The sequence below is a fragment of the Trematomus bernacchii genome, unplaced genomic scaffold (genome assembly GCF_902827165.1).
Source record: "Trematomus bernacchii unplaced genomic scaffold, fTreBer1.1, whole genome shotgun sequence".
Taxonomy (NCBI): domain Eukaryota; kingdom Metazoa; phylum Chordata; class Actinopteri; order Perciformes; family Nototheniidae; genus Trematomus; species Trematomus bernacchii.
The window spans coordinates 5,757,618-5,779,696 of record NW_022987828.1 but is presented as its reverse complement, the minus strand read 5'-3'; the positions used below and the strand labels follow the sequence as shown (position 1 = coordinate 5,779,696).

Below are 22,079 nucleotides of genomic sequence, written 5' to 3'. Positions count from 1 at the left end.
TAGCATGTCAGAAAACGTATAACCATGTCTTTTTTCCTCGATGCATGCATTTCCTGTCTTGGCTAGAAGGAGGGTGATCTAGCATACAAAGTAATATCCAGACAGGGACTTTTTAAAAAGCACCAAGATGTGCACAGCTTTGAAAGGTATATCATCAGATAGAGGAAGCATTGGTGGGGTTTCAAATCTATAAATTAATAATGTGTTTTGAGCAGCAGCACTGGAGGATGTATTTTGCTCTTAAGGAAACTGGCTTCTTGAGATAAAATATTTACATTCTGTCACCGGAGTTGAGCATTGTTAGATCTGACTGTATTGAAATATAAAAGGATTTTGTATCATGCAGTAAACATTTCTAGTGTGTGATTATTAACAGGCTGCAAACGTCATTTTCAAGACATTTAACAGCTGAACACACTTTCATAGCCGATTGTGACCGCTATTTTCTAAATAACAGTAACAGATGAAAATTGTCGTGCGTTGAACAGAACATACTTTGCTATTTGTATAAACTTTGACAACCTGCAAGAGGAAGAATCAAATATTTAATAGAGCATCTCCCGGTGCAGTCTCTGTGTTTCAATGCTTTGGGTACTGCTAATTTGTCCCCAGCATTGTCAGTTAGTGTTTGTGTTTAAATGTTGACAACACACAAACTGCGTGGGCTTTCCTCCAGATGCTCCACTTTCCTCCCCCCGTCAGAAGGTTAGCAGGTTAGGTGAATTCATGGTAGGTGTGAATGTAACTGTGAATGTGTTTTTCTGGCTGCCGTGAGACTGCTATTTATCCTCCAATACTCCCCCCTGAATATGATGGATGGATACACAAACTAAACAGTTATTCAAATTACAGAAACTTTTTTTAAATAAATTACTTGTGTTTAGTACAAATCTGATGCTATATAGAAACCATGACAGTAGATCATTTTCACAACATTAAAAGCCATATTTTGAGTGAAGGCAAGATGTTCATGTTTCTGGGATCTTTAACATGCCTTTCTGTAGACACATCTCTATAAACTGCTTTTGTGATTTAATAAAATATATATTCATTCATTTACATATTTTATGAATTCAAAATTAGGTTATTCATTATTATTGTGTTAAATCTTACTTAAAGTGGACCTATCATGCTATATTTGAATAATATATTGTAGGGCCATACCTATATAAAACATGTCTGTGAAGTTTTTTTTTCAAAATACCAAACAGATCATGCATTTTAGCCATGCCTCATTTCGCTCTATTTGCTCTTTTCCAACCCTGTTTTTGCAAGGGCTGATTCTGTGAGAAGTCTTCTTTGCTGCTTTTGTGGCAGACTACAGCGCCACTTACAGGCCTGGCATATGTACTACAGCGTCTCCAGCGCTTTCGAGTGGCAATGGCCGTGGCCCAACCCCCCATTCCCCTGATAGGTGGAGAGTTGCCCATATAGGAGGAGCTCCCTGTTTCTGACATCAGAACAATTTCAAATCTGCATCAGCTCCGTTGCAGCCCCGTTTTTAGAGATTTGGGTATGGAGGAAAAGAGAGAGGGTTGTGTTTTCTGACACTTGGTGAGTTCCCTGACACACCAGGGACACATATTCATGTATAAAAGACGTACAAAAGTGCATTTTGCATGATAGGTCCCCTTTAAGTACACACAGGCTAATGTGAGTTGCAGTTTGGTTGTAAAAAAGACAAATTAATCACAACATGTTAAAATATATCATGAAAAAACAAGATTATCTTTAGATGTGTGAAGAGCAAAAAGATCAAATATCACAAAGAAAATACAAAACATGTAACACAAGGTAATATGAAATATAACACAGGAATATTCATATGTAATGAAAATAAGCACTCAAAACAGGCAGCAGATATTTCGGTCTCCTCAAGGTGTAACTAGAGGAGGCGCAATAGCACAGTTGAGAACACTTTAGTCATAATTGGCTTAATCAAAAAAACGTGATGTGTGGGGTGACAAAAGGTTATTTTAATTTGGCTGAGGCAATCACTTTGATTATGTAATTGTTTAAATGTTTGCACACTCATTTTAAATATGTAAATCCCAAAGGCATGAAGTTGGTGCTCTCACGCCATTCAAAACCAACACCGCTGCAGCACAAGGGCTGGATCAATTATTAAGGAATACTACATTTGTAATCTAATGAGTACCAGATAAAATGCTGAATAATTGACCGGTTAGCTCATGATATCCCTGTCAGCTAGAACAATAAGCTCTTCGGCCATAAGCATTTCTCACATTTTATCCCTTGTAAGTTATTTACAGAACACTTCCTTTTAAGTGCTTGTTGGTATGCAAATACAATCCTACATTGAGGCCTTGATGAGGCTCTGCTGCCATGGCAGTCTTCAGTTCTCGGGATGAAAGCGTTTAGCACACTTCATCCTTTGTTAAAATAAAAAGGACCACTGGGTTTAGCAGATATTATTTATAGAGAAGAACTGCTCTGGTACTGAAACGCTATTTGCTTTCCAGTATTACAAACGGACGATTTGACACTGCTACGGACACTCTGATCCTTGGTGGGAAATCATTTGAAAGACAACTGACTCTTCACTCAATTGTTTGTCATCTGCATTTCATTATGAACAAAGGGATGAAGAGGTATTACACATGGCATCCACCTGACTCACTCAGGCTCCTGTTTTAGTAGACGGCTGTTCGATATTTCCCTGACCTCTTCCAGGCACCCTTGCAAATGTTTCCTTGGCGGCAAAGAAGGGTGATGTCTGTTAAGTCTCCACAACAGTATTCTTTGAAACACACCGCCATAGAAAAGCATACTTTAGATGATACTTGAAATGAAATCTTTACAGAAAGGAAGCCTAAAGTGAGAGGGAACGTTTCTCAAGGGATCAGATAATATTTCTAAAAGGTCCAAACTAGAACACACTGCACTCTGCAACACTTTTAAACTCTACACTTCTCGAATGTACCGGTGTGTTTGTACAATTCTTATACAAGATTTATAAACTCCTAAAAGGGTAAATCCTTAGCAGAACATGTCCTCTAATAAACTGCATTGCCTCCATGTATCAGAATAAAGTTCCCATCAGCAAAAACACGTCGGTTTACTATCCTGGCTCCAAAATGGTGGAATGAGCTCCCCATTGACATCAGGACAGCAGAAAGCCTACACATCTTCCGGCGCAGACTGAAAACTCATCTCTTTCGACTCCACTTCGAGCGATAGAATTACTAACAAAGAATTTCTAACAAAGCACTTATATACTAATAAATGACTGGCTTATCTAAAGCCAGTTGAGTAGCAAATGTTTTGGCTCTATGAAACCTGATGTACTTATATGATTCTGTTTTCTTCAAGTTTGTATCTTCTTGGTCGAATGCACTTATTGTAAGTCGCTTTGGATAAAAGCGTCAGCTAAATGCAATGTAATGTAAAGTTGTGCCTAACTATTAATAATTTCTTGACTAACGCAGGTATTTGCTGGAGATTTAAGCATTACTCAACCGTCAATTCAACCAGGTGGGATTATATCAAAAGTATTTTCTCTTCAAACAGAAAACCTGTCCATTCCTTAGACTCCATGCTGTGATATAGCTCCATCACTGTTCTGCTCTCTCCCTTTAACACCTGCAAACTGTCATAGGCCAAATGTTCCAGACAACTTCTATAAAACAGAAGTAGCCTTTGTAATGACATCTCAAACTATCACTGATGTGAACACGGGGGGGAGGAAAACATAAGTCTGAAAGGAAAGCAAATACAGCTATTAAGTGAAAAGTGGTCTGCACACTGAAGACTCTCTTTTGCTGATTTAATAAAATAACATGATGTTCTTTTCTAGACTGCAGAGAACGGATTCCTTTAACTGGAGATGGCAAAATCTGCATCGACCAAATCTCAAATTCCCCTAAAGGTTTCTCCAAAACTCAAACCACTGAAGTCAACAATGATTGATCAAAAGGCTAGTACAAACAAACATGAGGGCACAACACATTACTGATCACAACAATTATTTAGTGCCACATTATTTAGTGTCTAATGTCGCTTCCTATTTTGCAGTAAAACATTTTTTTTATTTCTGTAGATAGCTGTATGATTAATAACATGCAATTACCTGGTAGAGTCCTGCACATGTACATAATAATTACCAGGTTTGGGGTTAATTTAGGTCACATGATTGCTATTATGTGTCTTTTGATTCATTCAATTGAGACATTATTACAAAGTCAGAGCTGTTATCACAAATCCAATTCAAACCATTCACAGCGCTTTTCTACATTACTTTTATGGTGAAATGTCACAAAGCTGCCAGAACACCAAGCTGTTTTACTTTTGAGATCCAGAGTTATGCTCAGCAACTGTAACACAAGTTCTTGTTTTAGCCCTAAAAAACAAACCTACTGTAACAAAAAGTTTGGCTCTTTGTTGCACACGGTGAAATATTCTTAATAACAATTACCACCCGGAAAAACTCACTGTGGCAACACATGTGTATCCGTGCGCATTTAGAAACAATCCCCTGAAAAAGGACTGTTAACTCCTGTTAAAATCTTTCTTGCTAAGAACAACAGTGTCCAGCTGTTAACTGGAAATAACTGAGGCATTTTTACGGAGGCATTGATTAACTAAGAATCAATGGGCTTAGAGAGCAGAAGGCAGAAGGCAGGGTGGAGAAATCTGAAAGTACTAATAGAATGATTAATGCTTTGGGTTTTTTCTTTTTACTAAATGTGGTGATGACCTCAGCCTGAACACTTAATAGTAGCCTCGGATAGAAAATCTTTCTGATCATTTTAGATAACATCATTTCTATTCAGCACTGTCTGCATGAGACATTCTTGAATGTTCACGGAGAATTCCCCTCGGCCTTTTCTTCTTTCTGTTGTTTCTGAGGTCAGTTATAAAAGACAAATCAAAGCATTTCCTGTTCCTGTATGTTTTTATACTGAGTCATGTGAGACCCTAGTTATTTTAATACTTATATAATAATGATTATGCAAGTATGTCAAGGTTACACAGAAACTCCTTTTTAGACAAGAAACTGTCTGTGTATAAAAATAACCAATTCTGCAAAAAAAAGTTGTTTTGAATGCACTTGTCCTCCAAAATTCAAAGACACTAATGCAATGAACTCTGTAATGAGCAAGTTTTCTCTGAAAATATTCTTCAGGGACTGCAATTGCACACGGGACGATAGCTATGTTTGTTTCTCATGGTAAATTAAAATAATTGTTTCTTGGCCCTTGATTTATTTCTTGGGTACTTTGAAACAAGTATAGCTGGAACTCTGATTAAGATACAATTGGTTTCACTCTCTTTGTGAGGAACACTTGCAGGCAGAGAAATGGAGCAAGGGGAGAATTGACTTTATTGGAGGTGTGTGTATCTTGGTGTGTGTGTGTGTGTGTGTGTGTGTGTGTGTTTGTGCTGCTGAAGCTAGACCATCACAGAACGAACAAGACAGCATCTCTTCTGCAGGCAATTAGCAAGAAGAATCACCGTCTACATGATTTCTCCTCTATGTGTGTGTGTGTGTGTGTGTGTGTGTGTGTGTGTGTGTGTGTGTGTGTGTGTGTGTGTGTGTGTGTGTGTGTGTTTGTGTGTGTGTGTGTGTGTGTGTGCATGTGTGTGTGTGCACGCGCTAAGGAGGGAAAACATATTTCCATAATTCTCTCAGTAAACTAAATGTGGAACTATTTGTGTGATGTCTTTCAATCGGCTGTCTCTTAGTCCAATAAACAAAAACTCACATTATAATAAAAATCTGTTAAAATCAATACTTACTCAATATATCGAAATGATTATTTCTTGATTATGCATCAGAATTTCAGTGTCTTTCAGCTTTTCTTTGTTTAATTGAACCGCCAAGTGTATTCTTTTGAGTTACTTTCACTGCTCTCAACAACCATACACTACCTGCTCAACACTAAGCAGCAGAAAACCAAAATCAACAGCTAGTTAGAAAACAAAGTGAAGCATTTAGCATCTCAAATAAGTACATTGCGCTAAAAGCAAAACAAATATTGGACTTTCGGGATCAGGCTGCCAGAAACATGGCTCCATATCAATTTGAACATTTAATATAAATGACGTGTAAGTGAAAATCGCTGGGTGCAATATAGATGGTCTCAATTCATAGCTCCCATGCTGTTACTGAAGACGCCTACAGAGGTGGGTTCACCACAAAGCTATTCAAAGCTATACAAATATTCAAGTACTCTACTCAATGTATTAAATATAAACATGTCCTCAAGAGTGATCTTGTTGTTACAGAGCATCAACAAATTACTTTAGCATGAATGTGTCTCTTAAAAGAAATTCAGTTCTGAGATTTCAATGTGCTGTATTATTTAATGACATGGTCTCAGCAGCTGAGGTTAATAAGTGACTCAAACACCCGGCACTAGAGAGCTGGCTCTTACAAAAGGCCATAGCCCTTAGTTGCTGATTGCCTGGCTCTTCACATTGATGTCACTTATATACCTTACATGTAGGTATCCCCTGCCAACCACAAGCCATTATGCGCTCAGGTTTAATATTGATATTTCTGCATGTCTAAGTGAACAGAACAATTCCCAAGAAAAGGCAGCAGCGCCAATATTACCCTAAATGAACCCACAACCCAAATCCTTTTTCATCCTATTATACTGCGGCAGTGCAATCCAGGGCAACTATCAGAATGAAGAGAGCTCCATGCACTCTGGGTGACCCCTGCATGCCTTGTAGTTCAAGAGGATACTGCATTAACGTGTATTCATCACACAGATAATTGCAAGGTGCACTCCTTTACACATGACAAGCCAGTGTGACCACAATGCCACCGGCTCTTAATTGGTATTCTTAGAACCATTCATACTATGGAATTTACGGCACCCCTTTTTATTTCCTGTTTAATAAATGCGACGGTTAATTAACAGTGATATAACACAATGAAGAAGACATTTAGAGCAGCTATTTTCAGGATTACCTCAGGTGAAAGAGCATCATATGTAGTTATTGCACACTTATAAAGACAGGCAAAATTGCTGGTAAGTGGGCTGTGATGGCAGTCTGATGAGCTGCACTAGATAAAGATGAAGGGAGAATAGATCTGCACATATTTGGCCTACCAGAAGGGACTTAGTTTGGCATAGGGATTGCCTTCACTGGGCAATGGAAACAGTGAAGATTTATAGAAAGAAGTGGAGTTTTTCTTACGCTTATTTAACAATTAAGTGACTGACGATGAAACATTACATATTTCTATATAAAAACAATGTAATGGAAATACTACCAATTGTTGTTACAAAAGATATCTTATTTTTTGGAGGTAAAGAAAAGGTCAGAAAAGCAACAAAAAATGCTCGTTGAACAGAATTCCCCTAAAGGAATGCATGTTCAATGTTCACTAGTTTTAGCTCAGCTTTTGGTCTCCACCAACTTCTGACGGAAAATCCCGGGAGCTTTTCTCATACATGTATTAATCTCATCCATTTAGTTGTTCAACATTAAGTTTCTCTTCAGCCAGATAAGTAACTGCTGCAGGACATTTGGGCAAATTGGTTCGTTATCAGTATTAACATTTCAGCATTTGATGCAATTAACAAGCAATTTATATAGATTTTCTGCTGAGTCCCAGTCAAATATTTCACAGTGCACTGTTAGCCTGGAGTAGGCTTAAAATCAGTCCAATGTAGATAAGATAAGCTTGACAACTGAACAGTTCTGCATTAAGAAATGGTTGGTGCGGAGGAGAGGAGCCATTGCCAAAACTGTCATTTCCTAAGCTGGCTGGCTGGGCTAGTGTGTGCTCAAAGCTCCGACTGCAGAGCCACAACTCATTCATGTTTGTAGGGATTGGAAAAACAATTTAAAGTGGAATCTGGCTCTTACAGTATTGCTTCATACTGGGTCACACAGGCGGGAGGAAACAGCAGGTCTAACGTGTAATGACCCTGTCACTCATGTTACTGTACCGCTTTCATGATCTTCATTGTTTTGAGCAAAATGGTATTCTTCTTTCTTTGTTGGCACGTACATGTATGTTACAACTCAGCTGCAGCTCACCTCATTTCTTAGGTAATTTATTGCAGGTCTTTCATTATTATCAGAGAGGGAAATTGCATTAGAGAAACTCTGTAGTTTATATTCTTAATGGCATTTAAGTTCAAAGGCAGTTTGGTGATATTTCATTAGTGTAAAAGGTGACCCAGTACCTTACACACGTTCCTCCGTTACGACAGGGAAGGTGTTGGCAGACAGGCGGGTCACAATTCTTGATGTTTCTCCCGCTGACAGCCTCACCCACCAGGTAAATCTCTTTTGAGTTGACCTGAAGTTGCCCGATACATCCAATGAATCTCCTTGCTCCCTTTGAACTCCCATCATGCATCTCCCAGTGGGATGAAACATCCCCAAGAAATATGGGTCCAAAGGTTCCCTGCAACAAAAAATGGTAGAAAGCTAGTCATCAGTGTTATCGTTTAGTAAGTCACACTAAATCATAGGCTCTCAATATCAGTGTGTGCGTGACTATATTAACATTATTATTACATTAACAGGACCTAACTATATATTAAGATCAACAAGAAAGATTAACGCTATCAGCTTCTGTTGCTCTTCAGCTTAATGCGGTTTTAGCATGACCTTGACACGAAACTGGAGTTATAATCGTTTCCTTTTCTGTCCTGCTGACATCATATGATAAGACACACGCCTGATACAATAAGAGAGAGGTAAAATAACAAAGAAATGCTGCAAGCCTTCTCTGATTTGTAAGGTAATTGGGAAGAATTAATGTAGATAAATTCTGTGAACTTGCTGCTTATCAAACCATAACGGTCAATTTAACAAGTGAGGCATAATTGTGTCTGTTACCAAAGCAGAGCTGCAAAAAATTCAAAAAATTAAGCACAAGACGGTATCATATTAAAACTAAATTAAACATTTCTTTGACCGCCGGATGTTCAGATGAATATTCAATACTACTTTCTATTTAGATGGTTCACATAACACTTTCATTCATACTCCCACTATGCATGATGATTCATTTATGAAAGACATACTAACATTTATCCTAGCTTCATTACGCATAATTCAAGCCGATTATGTAACCTTGTGACAATGGCCTTCAGAATACAGCCCTCCCCTGGGTCAAAGGGATTTTCTCTTTAATGTATGAAAAGTACTGACCCCGCCATTATAATTTGAAAATATTAAAAAATTATGTTCAATAGAAACTGAGACCCTTTCATCTTCACATGGCTCACCTCAAGCTTTCAAGCCTATCAAATAAATAATAAAACAATGAACAAAACATGTTCACTTTTATTGCCACAGCTGCCAACATGTAAATGAGTACTGACTTCTTAGCATTGAATATATCAAATCTGGTCATGGTAGATATAAAGACTGGCTTTCATATAAAGGGTCATTACATTTAATACCTCACTTTAAAATGTATTCCTCTCATGTCATGTATTTAAATGCTTTGCATATAACAGAAATGTTGTTATGGGAGGCTTTATATAAGAAAAAAAAAATCGAAATGATGGCGCTATGCTCAGTTCTCCATGTGCTTTGTTTAGGTAAAATCTTGTGAATATTTTCAAAGTTATGCTGATGATATCCCAATTTATATGGCATACAATAGTATATACATGTTCTGCCCTGAGTCTTTGAACATATACAAAAACACAGAATCTGACATTTTAAGATTCATATAAGCTGCTATGAAGGAGGAAAGGTGTTGGGCAGCCGCAGTGGACATAATCATCGGGGAGATTCAATTAACACCAGCTTTAAATGTCATATCTGCTACAGCTACATATTAGAAAGCCTATAAAAAGACACGAGCACGGGGGTTCACAGGAATGTAATCTTACCACAGAGTTAAGACCCTTTCAATCTTTTACAAAGTTGAAGATTCAAATAAAACAAGCAGCTGTGGCTGGATACTTTTATAATGAGCTGAACCATATTTCATGTGATACATCCAGCTATTGGCCAGAGAAGCTGCATGACGACAATGGGCTCATGTGACGACTTTATGGTCCCTTTAAGTGTGTTTACCATGTTTATGAGAAGAGCCCATTGGAAATACCCACATATGTAATATTCATGACTTTGTGAGTGGACTTGGAGCACTGTGTTCATGAATGCTATATGCTGATTTGTATGGTTCTCTTTGACGGCAGAACAAGTCAATGTGTCCTCAGTTTCATTAACATATTTGTATTGAGCATTAATATGCAAATGTAGTGCTATTTTGAACAAGTCACACTGAAAAACATGATGCCAACAGAAAGAAAGCTTCTTAAGTAGCTCTTTTCCAACATGTAGAGTTTTATTTTCCCTATTGTATATATATATATATATATATATATATATAATGATATTACTTTAAAAGCCCAACTGCATGGCAGCAGTTATAACCCTAAAGTGTGCACAAACCGCATTCTGATTAATTTAACTAGTGTTGAACGCCAAACAAAAATCTAATTATATACATTTCAAGTATAGCATTTAAATCATCGTAAACATTCATAGATACTGTACATTACATTCCTACTATTCAGAGTTAAGCACCAGCCAACATGCAATAGTAGGGAAGATATTTGTGTAATGAATGTATCATTAACAAAAAAGGGAAAAAGGAAACATTCTGACATCTAGAATTAAAAGACTATAAATAACATTGAGGGAGGAAGTTGAGACACGTGGAGCCTGTGGGAAGGTTGAGTCCCCATCTGCCTCTTCGAAAGTGAAAAACTAAAATTATGAATTTAATAACAAATATAGCTGTTGTAAATCAAATTAATGAGCCAGAATGAAAAAAAACAGGCTGTGATTAACAGGTGAGAACTAGCTTAGTGCTTCTTACATGTCGTCATTAGGTACAGGATTTGCCTAGTGTGATCATCTGGGCAAATAACCTAACAGCTCATGCTCTTCAAACACAAAGCAACTGCTGTTACCTAGAAACAGTGTGCTCGTCTGGCTTTGATAACCTACGCTTAATCTGTTCATAATGTTTCTGTCATGTGTCCTATAAGTGATTAAAGGCACACAAAAGGATTCCTATATAATTCATGATGTAATTGAACACATTTCTTCTCTCTGGCCTTCTAATTAGAGCGGAGCATGACTACTGACTTTTCCGTGTGTTTTATATCTGTTATAGTTATATCTGTTGTAATTTATTGTCGTTTATTGTGTTTTGTAATAATGTGTTTTTTTTATTACATGTACAGCACTTTGGCTCGACCAAAAATCGCTTTTAAATGTGCTTTATAAATAAAACCTGATTTGATTGTATATTGACATGCAGCAGCTAGGTGTTTTATTAAGTCCATGTAGGCAAACCACACTTTTTACAGTAACCTTTGAAGTCTTTGATACTAGTAATAATACAGCTATACGGGAATACTGAATTAATTATATCTAATGTTTTTAATTGAATCGTTAAAGGTGGGGTAGGTAAGTTTGAGAAACCCGCTCGAGATACACTTTTTGTTATATTCCATGGAATGCTCTTAACATCCCGATAGCAATGAATATCTTAAGTGCTTTGACAAAAAATCCATAAAAAAATGTCACCTGTGGAAGCCGTAGTACTGTAAAAAGCACGACCAATCATTTTAGCCGGCCCGGCTAAAATAACTGGATGGCCTACCTGCCTGTCAGCCTTCCATCTGTGCACAAACTTATCTCGTGCCCTCATTGGTCATGTGCACGTTTGTGTGTGTTAGAGGAGGGGCTCTGTAAGGAAGTGGGAGATTTTTTCCGGTTGTGTATTTTCAAATTCTAGCACACTCGAGCTGATTTCTCCAAAATTACCGACCCCACCTTTAAGTCATGGATGCAGGAGTTAAGCAGGACACATTGTATGTAACTACCATACAATGTGTGTAAACTGTAGTCTCAATAGACGGTAAAACAGGCATGGGTGAGAAATGCAAAGGTAAGAAAGTGATTGGGACAAAGGGTCGATGTGTCTGCAGGCAGGTCATGTTACCTCTGACACGGGGTTTGGCACGTTCTCCTCAAGACGCTGAGCTGTGCCATTATCGGCAGCAATTTCAATCATACAGGACCCTCCTTGTTTGCCAACAGGCAGATTGTATCTGTTGTGAGAGAAAAGAGAGAGACCAGGGTTTGAAATATCTGACACTGAAAATAAATCCAGCAAAGCATGAAACATGATGGAGAGACAAACAGAGCGGTCACAGCATTAAAGCTGCTAATGTGACCATTGAGACTATACTGTAAAAATGTATGACTACTTATACATTTCACACTATTTCCTGAGAAACGTTATGCACTGGTGGATAGGGTTGGAAGCAATGGTGCGTTTTTATCCCACTGTCCAAAAACCCCACAACACAAATATAAAACAGCTTCCACAGCCGGATTTAAATAATAAATGTTCCTGCTCAGTGCTGCGGTGATATTCTTTAAGTTGTTGTGTTTCCCAGCAGATATATAAAATTCACAAAATTATACCTGTAAACAAACAACAGATATACCATGAATTAGGATAGCCAGTCAAAAACGGTTGGATTTACATGATATGCATTACTGTTTCAAATAAAATATATTTAACAGCAACAATATTTCTAAGGATAAAATCAGCCTGCAAAAAAAACATTTTAATGAGTGAAAGTGCTCATTATGTCATTCAGGATTAATTAATGATAAAAATGAGGGCACAAACTAGATATACATTATAAACCTAATGAGTAGGGAAGACAATTTTATCATTTGACCCTCTGTGTCTCTCTGGGGAAATACACAATGGCGCTAGTCATTAATGTTGCAGCCACAATGTTAAGTAACTGGTCTACTTGTGTCATATTCCAGCTAAGGCAAAGTCAAGTGATTGCCTCTCCCCAATTCATCATTGGCTTTACACCGACAACATACAATAGCAGGCTCTCGGAAGGGTTGTACATTATGCAAAAGGTGGTCCAATCTGTGCCAAGCGCATAAACACCATTCCCAAAGTGGGAGTAATCTATATGACGCGCTTTTGTTCCGTAGGTTCATAGATCTGCAAATCTCCATATTCATTCAACCGTTCTTTGCCTACGTATCATGTTGATGAAATATCTGCCATAATGGCCAGATGGAAACAATCAGGGCAATCGGCCTCCTGCTAATTTGAAACAGCCTTCCAGGACGTCTCCCTCAGGCAACCACACGAATACACCTTCGGGTAGGACTAATTACAGGTATGGAAATCTCAAGAGCTCCTTTGTACACACAGCCAGTCACACACACACTGATACGTTAAGGCACATTTTGAGACTGAAGATGTAAAATGCCACCTAACGTCCAGAGAAAACGTGAATACAACATCTTTGAGGTTACTACAGAAGCTTGTTATTAAAACTGCTAATGCTGCACAGACTGTCCCTATGAGACACAGAGAGCATGCTCACTAAGCAAACAAGATGATGTTACTTGATGAGATCTCGTGAGCACATTGAATGCTCCACCAGGCTAATTTACATTGGTCTTGCTCTAGGGCAAAGATGACTATTTATAAAGATGACTGCTTTACTTGGTCTAGTAGCCAGATAGCTATATATACCCCAAAGGCCCTCATCACCATCACACATAGACATACAAACACAAAACTACAATGGATTATATTTCACAAACAAACATAGGAGAGAATCAGAAGAAATGGAGGCTGGGGTTTGAGATGAAAGGCTATGTAATTTATTATTGGGACTCCCTGTGCACCACTCATTGCAGAGTCTCATAGGACCGACAATAGAAAATTCCCAACTTGAGGTAAACAAACAAAAAAAAACGAATTAATATTTCATTTTCTCCAAGCACGCAAAACCACAATATGGCTGTGATCATTTTTACTTACTCAATCATCATTTATGCATTTCTTCATCTGGCTAATGCTCTAATCACAAGTGATTTGTCATCTCTAACATCCTCATTTACACTGAGACTGGGGTGTGACTAATTCAGTGTAACGCATTACTGCAACTTTCCCGAGGTTCACCACTGAAATATTATCTGCAATGGTAAGGGACCTTGCAAGTATTTTCAGCACAGCACCTTTACACAGAGGTATTTGTTAAACCTGATGGCAGGTGTTTCCCTTTACAATCTTATTTGAACGTGCCTCCTTCACAGTCTCCTGCAGAAAATTCATAATGAGGAAGGATCATCATTAAAATATTACTATTGCATAAAACATCTGAAAGTATTGGCAACAGATGGCAGTAAAACATCATGCACTGCGCTGGTGCCCTTGCACTGGCTGGTAAGCAAATTCAACTTTTTTTTTAATGGGTTATTATTCTATTCATATTTTAGATTCCTACAAAAGGCAAATGATAATGTGGAACACGTTAGTGGTTGAATTTATAATCCTGAAGTAATTTACTTATTTAGAGTCAAGAGTCTATTAGTTCTGCAGCTGGAGTCTGTGCTCAGTACTGTTTCAAACCTGTGAGCAGATACAAAGTAAAGGGGTCACACAGATTACATTATATAAAGAGTACCACCTGTTACTTTGATATGTATTTAAACCAACATGCAGTAGCGTTATAGATCAGATATGATGAAAAGAGAGGGGGAAAAAGCCCATATGCTTTATAATGAAGCATTGTTATTACATCATAGCACCTGTGTGTCAGGACGGATCTGTTTGTTAGCTTTTCCTTAAGTGCAACAAGCCCTGTATCAGACCATAATCTACACCTACATTGACTGTAATGCTCGGGCTCTGGTGCAGTGACTCTCTCACACGCAGCACTGCGGCATTTGGTGCATAATTTGTGCTGTGACTGGCAAGCCTCAATTAATTTGGGTAGCCTGTGTTCTATCATTATATCTCCGGCAATACAATTAGACAGCACACAGTGAGCATCTTGGCATGGTGGCTTCACAAAAGAAACTCAAAGCAAGCAGGCAGAGCTGCTGGTTGCTTCTCCAATTAATCTTTTATGGGACTACTTGTCAATACAGCGCTGAATGCTCTGTGATTGATAAACATACGTTGCCTTAGATTTGGCTTTTTGTCAAGAGGATGTGGATTTAAAAACAGAATGCTCAATATTATTAAGAACTCGCTTTTCACCCAGTTGCACATATGGCATGGCACTTCTCCAAAATAAACGTTTTATTCCTCATTACTCTTCCAGCGATTAAAACCCATCGAGAAAGTGAGAAAAAAAGGGTTCTGTCCACTGTTATTGTGTGGTTCAGAAAAGGTAATCAATGGCTGTTTACTAATTACTTTTCCAAATTACAAAGGAATTACTTTACTCATTACTCAGATGAAAGACAATTACAGCAGCAATTATTTTACTTTTGAGTTACCTACTATAGCCTAAATACATGCTCACAAGGTGCCAAAATGCAAAGTAGATAGATGGACACAAAACAGCTCTCTTAGCTTTTTATTAGCAATCACGTGATTGGCCGAGGTTATATGAGGTAAACGCTTGTGTCTGACCTGAACACGAGAACTCACTCGGTGTGAGTTGATATTTTCTCACAGAACTAAGACATTCTGAAATGTCCTACTACTTTGATATTTCTTCTCGCAGCATTTGTCTGTTGTCTTTCACTAACTGCAGCTGTTGCCAGGCAACATTTCACACCCACATGTGCATTTTTACATCAAAACAATATTCAATGGTCAGTGAATAGCCATTATATAATACTATTTATCACTACTATTTATCAAATTGAAACATGAATGTGTTTAAGTTAGTGAGAGTGGAAAGTAACAGTGACAGCAACATCTTACTTATTATTTATTAATGCGTTACCCACAACACATCAGTTTTAATATTTAAAATGTGCTGTCTTTTGTGGACTTTAGGTTTTAAAGCAAGAAGACATTGCTCATGTAGATTTGAGACTTCAGGGAAAGAAGGCTGTGTGACTCAAACATTTGTAACCAAAGGGAAAACATTGGTTTCATTAAAGGAGACAGGCCTAAATGAAAAACCTGTTCACATGAGACATATCTCAACAATGTCTGTAGTGCATTTACATGAGATAAGCAAAGTCTGAAATGTACTTTTAATACATTTGGAATAATACCAAGGCTCTGCGTAACAGCTGCTTATATTTCAAAATATAACATATTCATGTTCATTTTATAAATATTATTATACCATATAATATTATCAACATTTATCTGTATATAATTTAAAACTACTTTGCTCTATAGTAAGATGAGCATGCTGAAATGTACCCACCCTCTCCGTTTGGTAAAATATGAAGGGTAATTTGCAGTGGATTATTTTCCTTGACAAATTACGGACATGGCAGATTTACACAGGATTAAATTCACAGACGACCTTTGCAACTATTACTATTACTAGAGGTCCCCAAGAAATACCAGTCCCAGACGAATAAGGCTTAAGAGTGGGATGGGAAATCGTTGATGGTTTCTATTGAAGTTTTACAGTACTTGTACATAATAAGGTCATTTATATACAAAAATATAGGGTGGCTTAAAGAGGGACACTACGCCAATTTTACTCAGCCTACTTGTCACATGGAGTAGTTCACAGCCTTTGTACCATGCCTCCTGTGGCTCTGGATGAGCTTTTAAAGGCTGAGAAAATAAGGGTGATGTTGTAAACTATTGAGTTGCATCATAGGAATTGCAATTCAAGTCTGAATTATTTAAAGCAAAACTATATCCAATCACAAAATAAGCATACAGGCAAGGTATCTTGGGTCCTTTTCTGTGCATTACATTGACATTTTAACAGCATCCAACCCAGTATTTCAGACACTGGGGGAAATGTTGAGATAGCCAGGTATTCATGTCTGGCTCATACTGAACAACACCTTTTTTTTTGTTAACAGAAATAGTATGACATTGATATGCGCATCAAAAGCCTGACTTTTTAGGCAGAAAATACTCCATCATAAAATAAATATTCCCAGCAAGTCAGAGCCATATTTGAGACACCAAACCCTGTTTTTCTACTGAAGAGAAGAAAAGCGCCCACAAAAAAAGGGCATACATTTGAATAATATACCTGCCTAGGCAGAAATGTAATGCTGCAGAGTATTATGTTTTACCTAGTTGATCTTTGAACATGTGAGGATGAAATGTACACCAACAGTGAATGCTTAGCACAATGGGATTCAACCAATAATGCGCACACCCTCACAAATGACCAGGGGAGCATTTTTGGAGTCTCAAACTTTAATCATAGCAGTATTGCCCAGAACATCCCCGAAGGAAACCTTACTGACATCAAAAAGCCAAGCCAACAACAAACGTGTCCTCCCTAAATGAAAAATGACAGCACATCCCCCCTGCACACTCTTCTTTGAAATTACATGGCAGCAAAGGGCATTGCAGTATTGGCCTTATGTCTTTCCAACTTCACTGTGTATAAGGGATATCTACAAATGTGTTGAGGAATTGATTGTAAGAAAATTAATTTTAACTATTTTACAGAAACATAAAAAACATACCTTGAAGTCGGGATGTTATTTTAAACCTTCTGCTACCATTCTGCTTATCCATCATACATTTATTTACTAGAAAACACTATGCACCATTACATTCAGTAAATGTGCATAGCTATTGATAAAGTGCCAGGATAAATGTGAGCTATAATATCCCACTTTTCAAACTGGATTCTTCTTCACAGACTACAGTTTTATATACAGTAGATTATAAAGTCTAATCAAACACAAGCTCTTATTTTCATGTAAAGGTCTACCCATCCAGTATTTTGCACGTTCATAGCAGCTTGTTTGGATCATTCGGATCCTTTTAGTAGAATCAGTTTCAGAAGAGGCTGATAAACACTTGATTACATTTGAAAAATGTCTGTCATTAATAAGCAGAGAGCTGTAAGATTGTAAGCTGCAAGTGCTGCTATGTTGCTCAAGAAATGTACTGTAAATAGGACTTTGTGTTGAAGCTGGAGCAGATCATTTTTTTAAAGCTAAAACATTATATTAGCAGCAACAGCTGAGTAGACCACCAAATAGAGGGCTTTTAGTGTCATTTAAATAAGCCCCCCACATCAATGTGTTGTTTTGTACTCATCTTCGTAAATACGAGCAATTATATCATTATCAAAACTGCAGTGGTTTAAAGCCCAGAATGGAAAAACATCAAGAGTGAAGTGCATCGTTTCATAGTGCCGTGCTGTATGTTGAACAGAGGTGTCATACCACTTCTTCCTTTCAACAATGCTTCATCAGTGCAAAAAATGAAAGCAGAAGACAAATGTTTTTGTTTCCTGCAGATCAACGTGTCATCAGAACAATGCCTGAGAGGACAATATGTTGGTGGGGTGAGAAACGAGTGAGATGCTGAAGAGGGAAACAGTTGAAAAGAGGTGAGTCTATGTGATGCAGTGACATCAGGCAATTCTCATTTTCCGTGTTTGGTCATTGGAGCTCTGGGATGTTTACAGTTATATAAAACCCTTGCTTTGCATTGTATAGACGCTGAGGGCAAGTTGATGCAGCTGTTTTCACTGTTGGCGACTATCATCCAAGGAAGGAAGGTATTTAATGCTCAACAAGACTAGATGATGTCATACGCTCATTTGCATATGAATAAAATTGCTGAACCGATCAAGAATAAATAGAGGCAAAGCTCAGCAGCAGCCCCCTCCTGCTTCTCCCACTGGCTCACTGTGCCCCACAGTGCCTGAGCTGTAAGCCTGTGTGCGCACAACGCAGACAGGAGATCAGCTGTGCATGGGGAAGCATTGTGATCAGACCTATTTGGATGAGACAAGCAAGTAGTGCGAATGCATATGGATCAGGTTCAACATTTGGTACCAAATCTGTTGCCAAATGCTAACGATTCAACTGTTTTCCCTCGATAATCCAAAAGAGTAGCAACATTTGCTGCTTCTGGCATTAAGAAGTAATTTCACTCGGGGATGTGTCTTAAGAAATGTGCGAAATCTAGTGATAAGTGTGGGAAGATGGCAGAGGTTATTGCTTTGTATAAATACATTGTCATATAACTGGGTTACTGTTATCTAACTCCAGCTGAGTTAATGCTAATGGGTTTATTTTATTTTTATTTTATTCTGTATTTTTGTATCATTCATTCAGTGAAAAGGCTTGTTGTGAGAAACCACGCCGCTCCTCCGCTCACTTCACTGGCTTCCAGTAACTGCTAGAATCCACTTCAAGACAATGGTATTTGCGTACCATGCTGTGAATGGATCTGGCTCTTCCTACATCCAGGACATGGTTAAACTGTACACCCCAGCACGTGCACTCCGCTCTGCATCGGCCAAACAGCTCGCTGCACCCGCACTGCGAGGGGGACCCAAGTTCCCATCAGCAAAAACACGTCGGTTTGCTATCCTGGCTCCAAAATGGTGGAATGAGCTCCCCATTGACATCAGGACAGCAGAAAGCCCACACATCTTCCGGCGCAGACTGAAAACTCATCTCTTTCGACTCCACTTCGAGCGATAGAATTACTAACAAAGAATTTCTAACAAAGCACTTATATACTATTAAAGGACTGGCTTATCTAAAGCCAGTTGAGTAGCAAATGTTTTGGCTCTATGGAACCTGATGTACTTGTATGATTCTGTTTTCTTCAAGTTTGTATCTTCTTGGTCGAATGCACTTATTGTAAGTCGCTTTGGATAAAAGCGTCAGCTAAATGTAATATAATGTAATGTAACTATACTTGTCATGGCTGGGATCATCGTTTTCTCAAAATGGTAAAATAAATGAATCACAATTAGTTGGACTTTGACAAACAAAATGTAACATTAGTCTTAGCAAACGTAATCCTCTGATCTAATTAAACATTGTATTATGTATTTTGTAAATGTTCAAATAAGGTTACGTTTTTTTAATTTTTTTAAATGGGACTAGCTTTTTTTAGATGAATGTACTGGTAAAGCTAAATGTGATTAAAAGTTGTGAAGTGTGCAAGTGCATTTTTACTTTAGATATTCAACTTTAATAGTCATAGATCATTAAGGGTCATTGAACCAGGCTTGCTCTACAAATTCTCTTTATGTGAGCAATATCCTCAGAACATTGCACATCAGGCAGAAAATGACTGGGTCAGGGTATAAGGTTTGTCTACTGGATGCAGTCAAGGTAAGAGGGGCCACTAACAGGAAATCATCCTGCAACAATTTGCTGAAATGGCCAATTTTCTCAGCAGACTGAATACCAAAGTTTAATAATCCTAAATCTCTCTTTGAACTATCTGAGAGTAATCTATGAGATGCCATGGATGGTAACATATATGTTTCTCTTTTTGCATAATAAAACCGTAAAGCACAGAGAAAAATATATAACAACAACATAGAGTAAGCTTTAATTGTTAAATAGCGTATACCTATTTGTGCATGCTAACTTAATTCTTGATGATGTTTATGTAAAGTAGGTAAGTTTAACTATTCAACTAAAATCCAATGGAATACAAATGGCAATTTGTATCTCAATGTGTGTACAATATTTTATTGAAATTAGTATTAGTATGAAATGTGATGTATGAATGTTTCATAATAAGCATTGTACCAGTCCCAAACTCACTGCCAGCACACTGAATGATTTTCTTTGTGACTCTGACATTTTGACACATGTCAGGGTTATGACTGCTGTTCTGGAGGTGCACGGGGATCCAGGGCATTAAAGTGGGATTTATCTGATGCAGTGAGCTTTCATTCTGTAATACCGCAGAATCAAATCTCTGATCAACACTGATGTGGATAGCTGCTGTACAGACAAGCTTTCACAGGGCTTTATCAAAGAGACCATGACATGGGACTTTGTGTAAAAACCCAATTGAAGTGGGAACAACTGAGCCCTGCACACACATCTTTTTGAATAGGTAAATGTGCAAATGTAACACTAAATACATTGAATGGATCTATTGTGTTCCTTTTCTCTCTCTCTTATGACCTAAATTCTTCTTTATAGGCATTTTAAACTGAGTGGAGGAAGTTATAAGGGAGGAAGGACATTGATGACTCACTTGAACTCTTCAACAAAACAAGTTATGAAGATAGACTTTCAGAAAATGACTTGGTGTTTTGAAAATGGTTTATTATGTGTCAGAGATCAACCATACATATCCGTAAAGATGAATCATTCTACAGACAGACGGATTTTAGAATAATAGCAATTCTTGCTTTGCTATCATGAGGGCGTTTGGGGCTTCTTTTCATTGACTAATACTGTTAACACTTTTCACATCCTACACAAAGATAAAGATTAAAACAAGTAATTACAAAGAAATGATAATCAATACAGGCAGTGATAATGACTTTGCCAATAGAATATTAAAGAACAGAGAGGAAAGTAGGAGACTTATCTTACCTGATCGTGATGGGCACCCATCTGTTGTTATTGATGTTCTGGCCCGCAGCAGCATGCAGAACATGACCGCTACCACACCCAAGTTTAGCAACAGCACTTCCATCTTGAAGGAACACATGAAGGAACTGTTCCCCCAAGTTCTGCTGTTGAGCTAAAATGGAAAGAATGTTTGTTTAGTCAAGAGTATTTTTTTCTGTATTGCCAACATCTTGCTAAAACATGCTAAAAACCACTGGCCGCCGTCTTGAACGTCTGTGCAAAAAGACTGGACTCTTAATCCACATACAGCTCTACAAAGAACATCTCTGCCTTTACAAGAATGCCCTCACCACCGCTAAGTCCTCCTACTACTCCAACCTCATCAGTTCTGGAAAAGGTAACACGAGAAACCTCTTCTCAACCGTCAGACACCTACTTCAACCGCCCACAACTCTCCCCACAGACATCTCATCTGATGACTGCAATGACTTTCTGAATTTCTTCACTAGCAAAATCAACACCATCCACCTGCAACTGGCTGCATCTAGCACCTCCAAAGACGACCCACAGTGGCTGAGCTCCACCAGTCACCAGCTAATCCCCACCCTGTCCAATCTTTCGACAGCTACTGAGTTCTCCATCACTGAGCTCATCCGTAAATCCAAACCTACTACATGTCAGCTTGACCCACTCCCCACTGCCCTCGTTAAAGCCTGTGTGCCCTCTACTTGCCCCTTGATCACAAGAATCATTAACTCGTCCCTCGCAACTGGAACTGTACCGCCAAACCTCAGAACTGCTGCAATAACACC

General features: G+C 38.1%; 1 protein-coding gene across 1 annotated transcript in view; it reads right to left on the bottom strand.

Annotated features, from left to right (window-relative positions):
• eys (eyes shut homolog) overlaps window positions 1-22,079 on the bottom strand; it is a 149,361-nt gene that overhangs the window by 12,969 nt on the left and 114,313 nt on the right. Inside the window, exons 40-42 of the mRNA XM_034152200.1 lie at window positions 21,289-21,439; window positions 11,972-12,080; window positions 8,172-8,395 (exon numbers count right to left, since the gene is read on the bottom strand). Of these exons, the coding sequence (XP_034008091.1) occupies window positions 8,172-8,395; window positions 11,972-12,080; window positions 21,289-21,439 (484 nt within the window). The remainder of the gene's footprint in view (window positions 1-8,171; window positions 8,396-11,971; window positions 12,081-21,288; window positions 21,440-22,079) is intronic.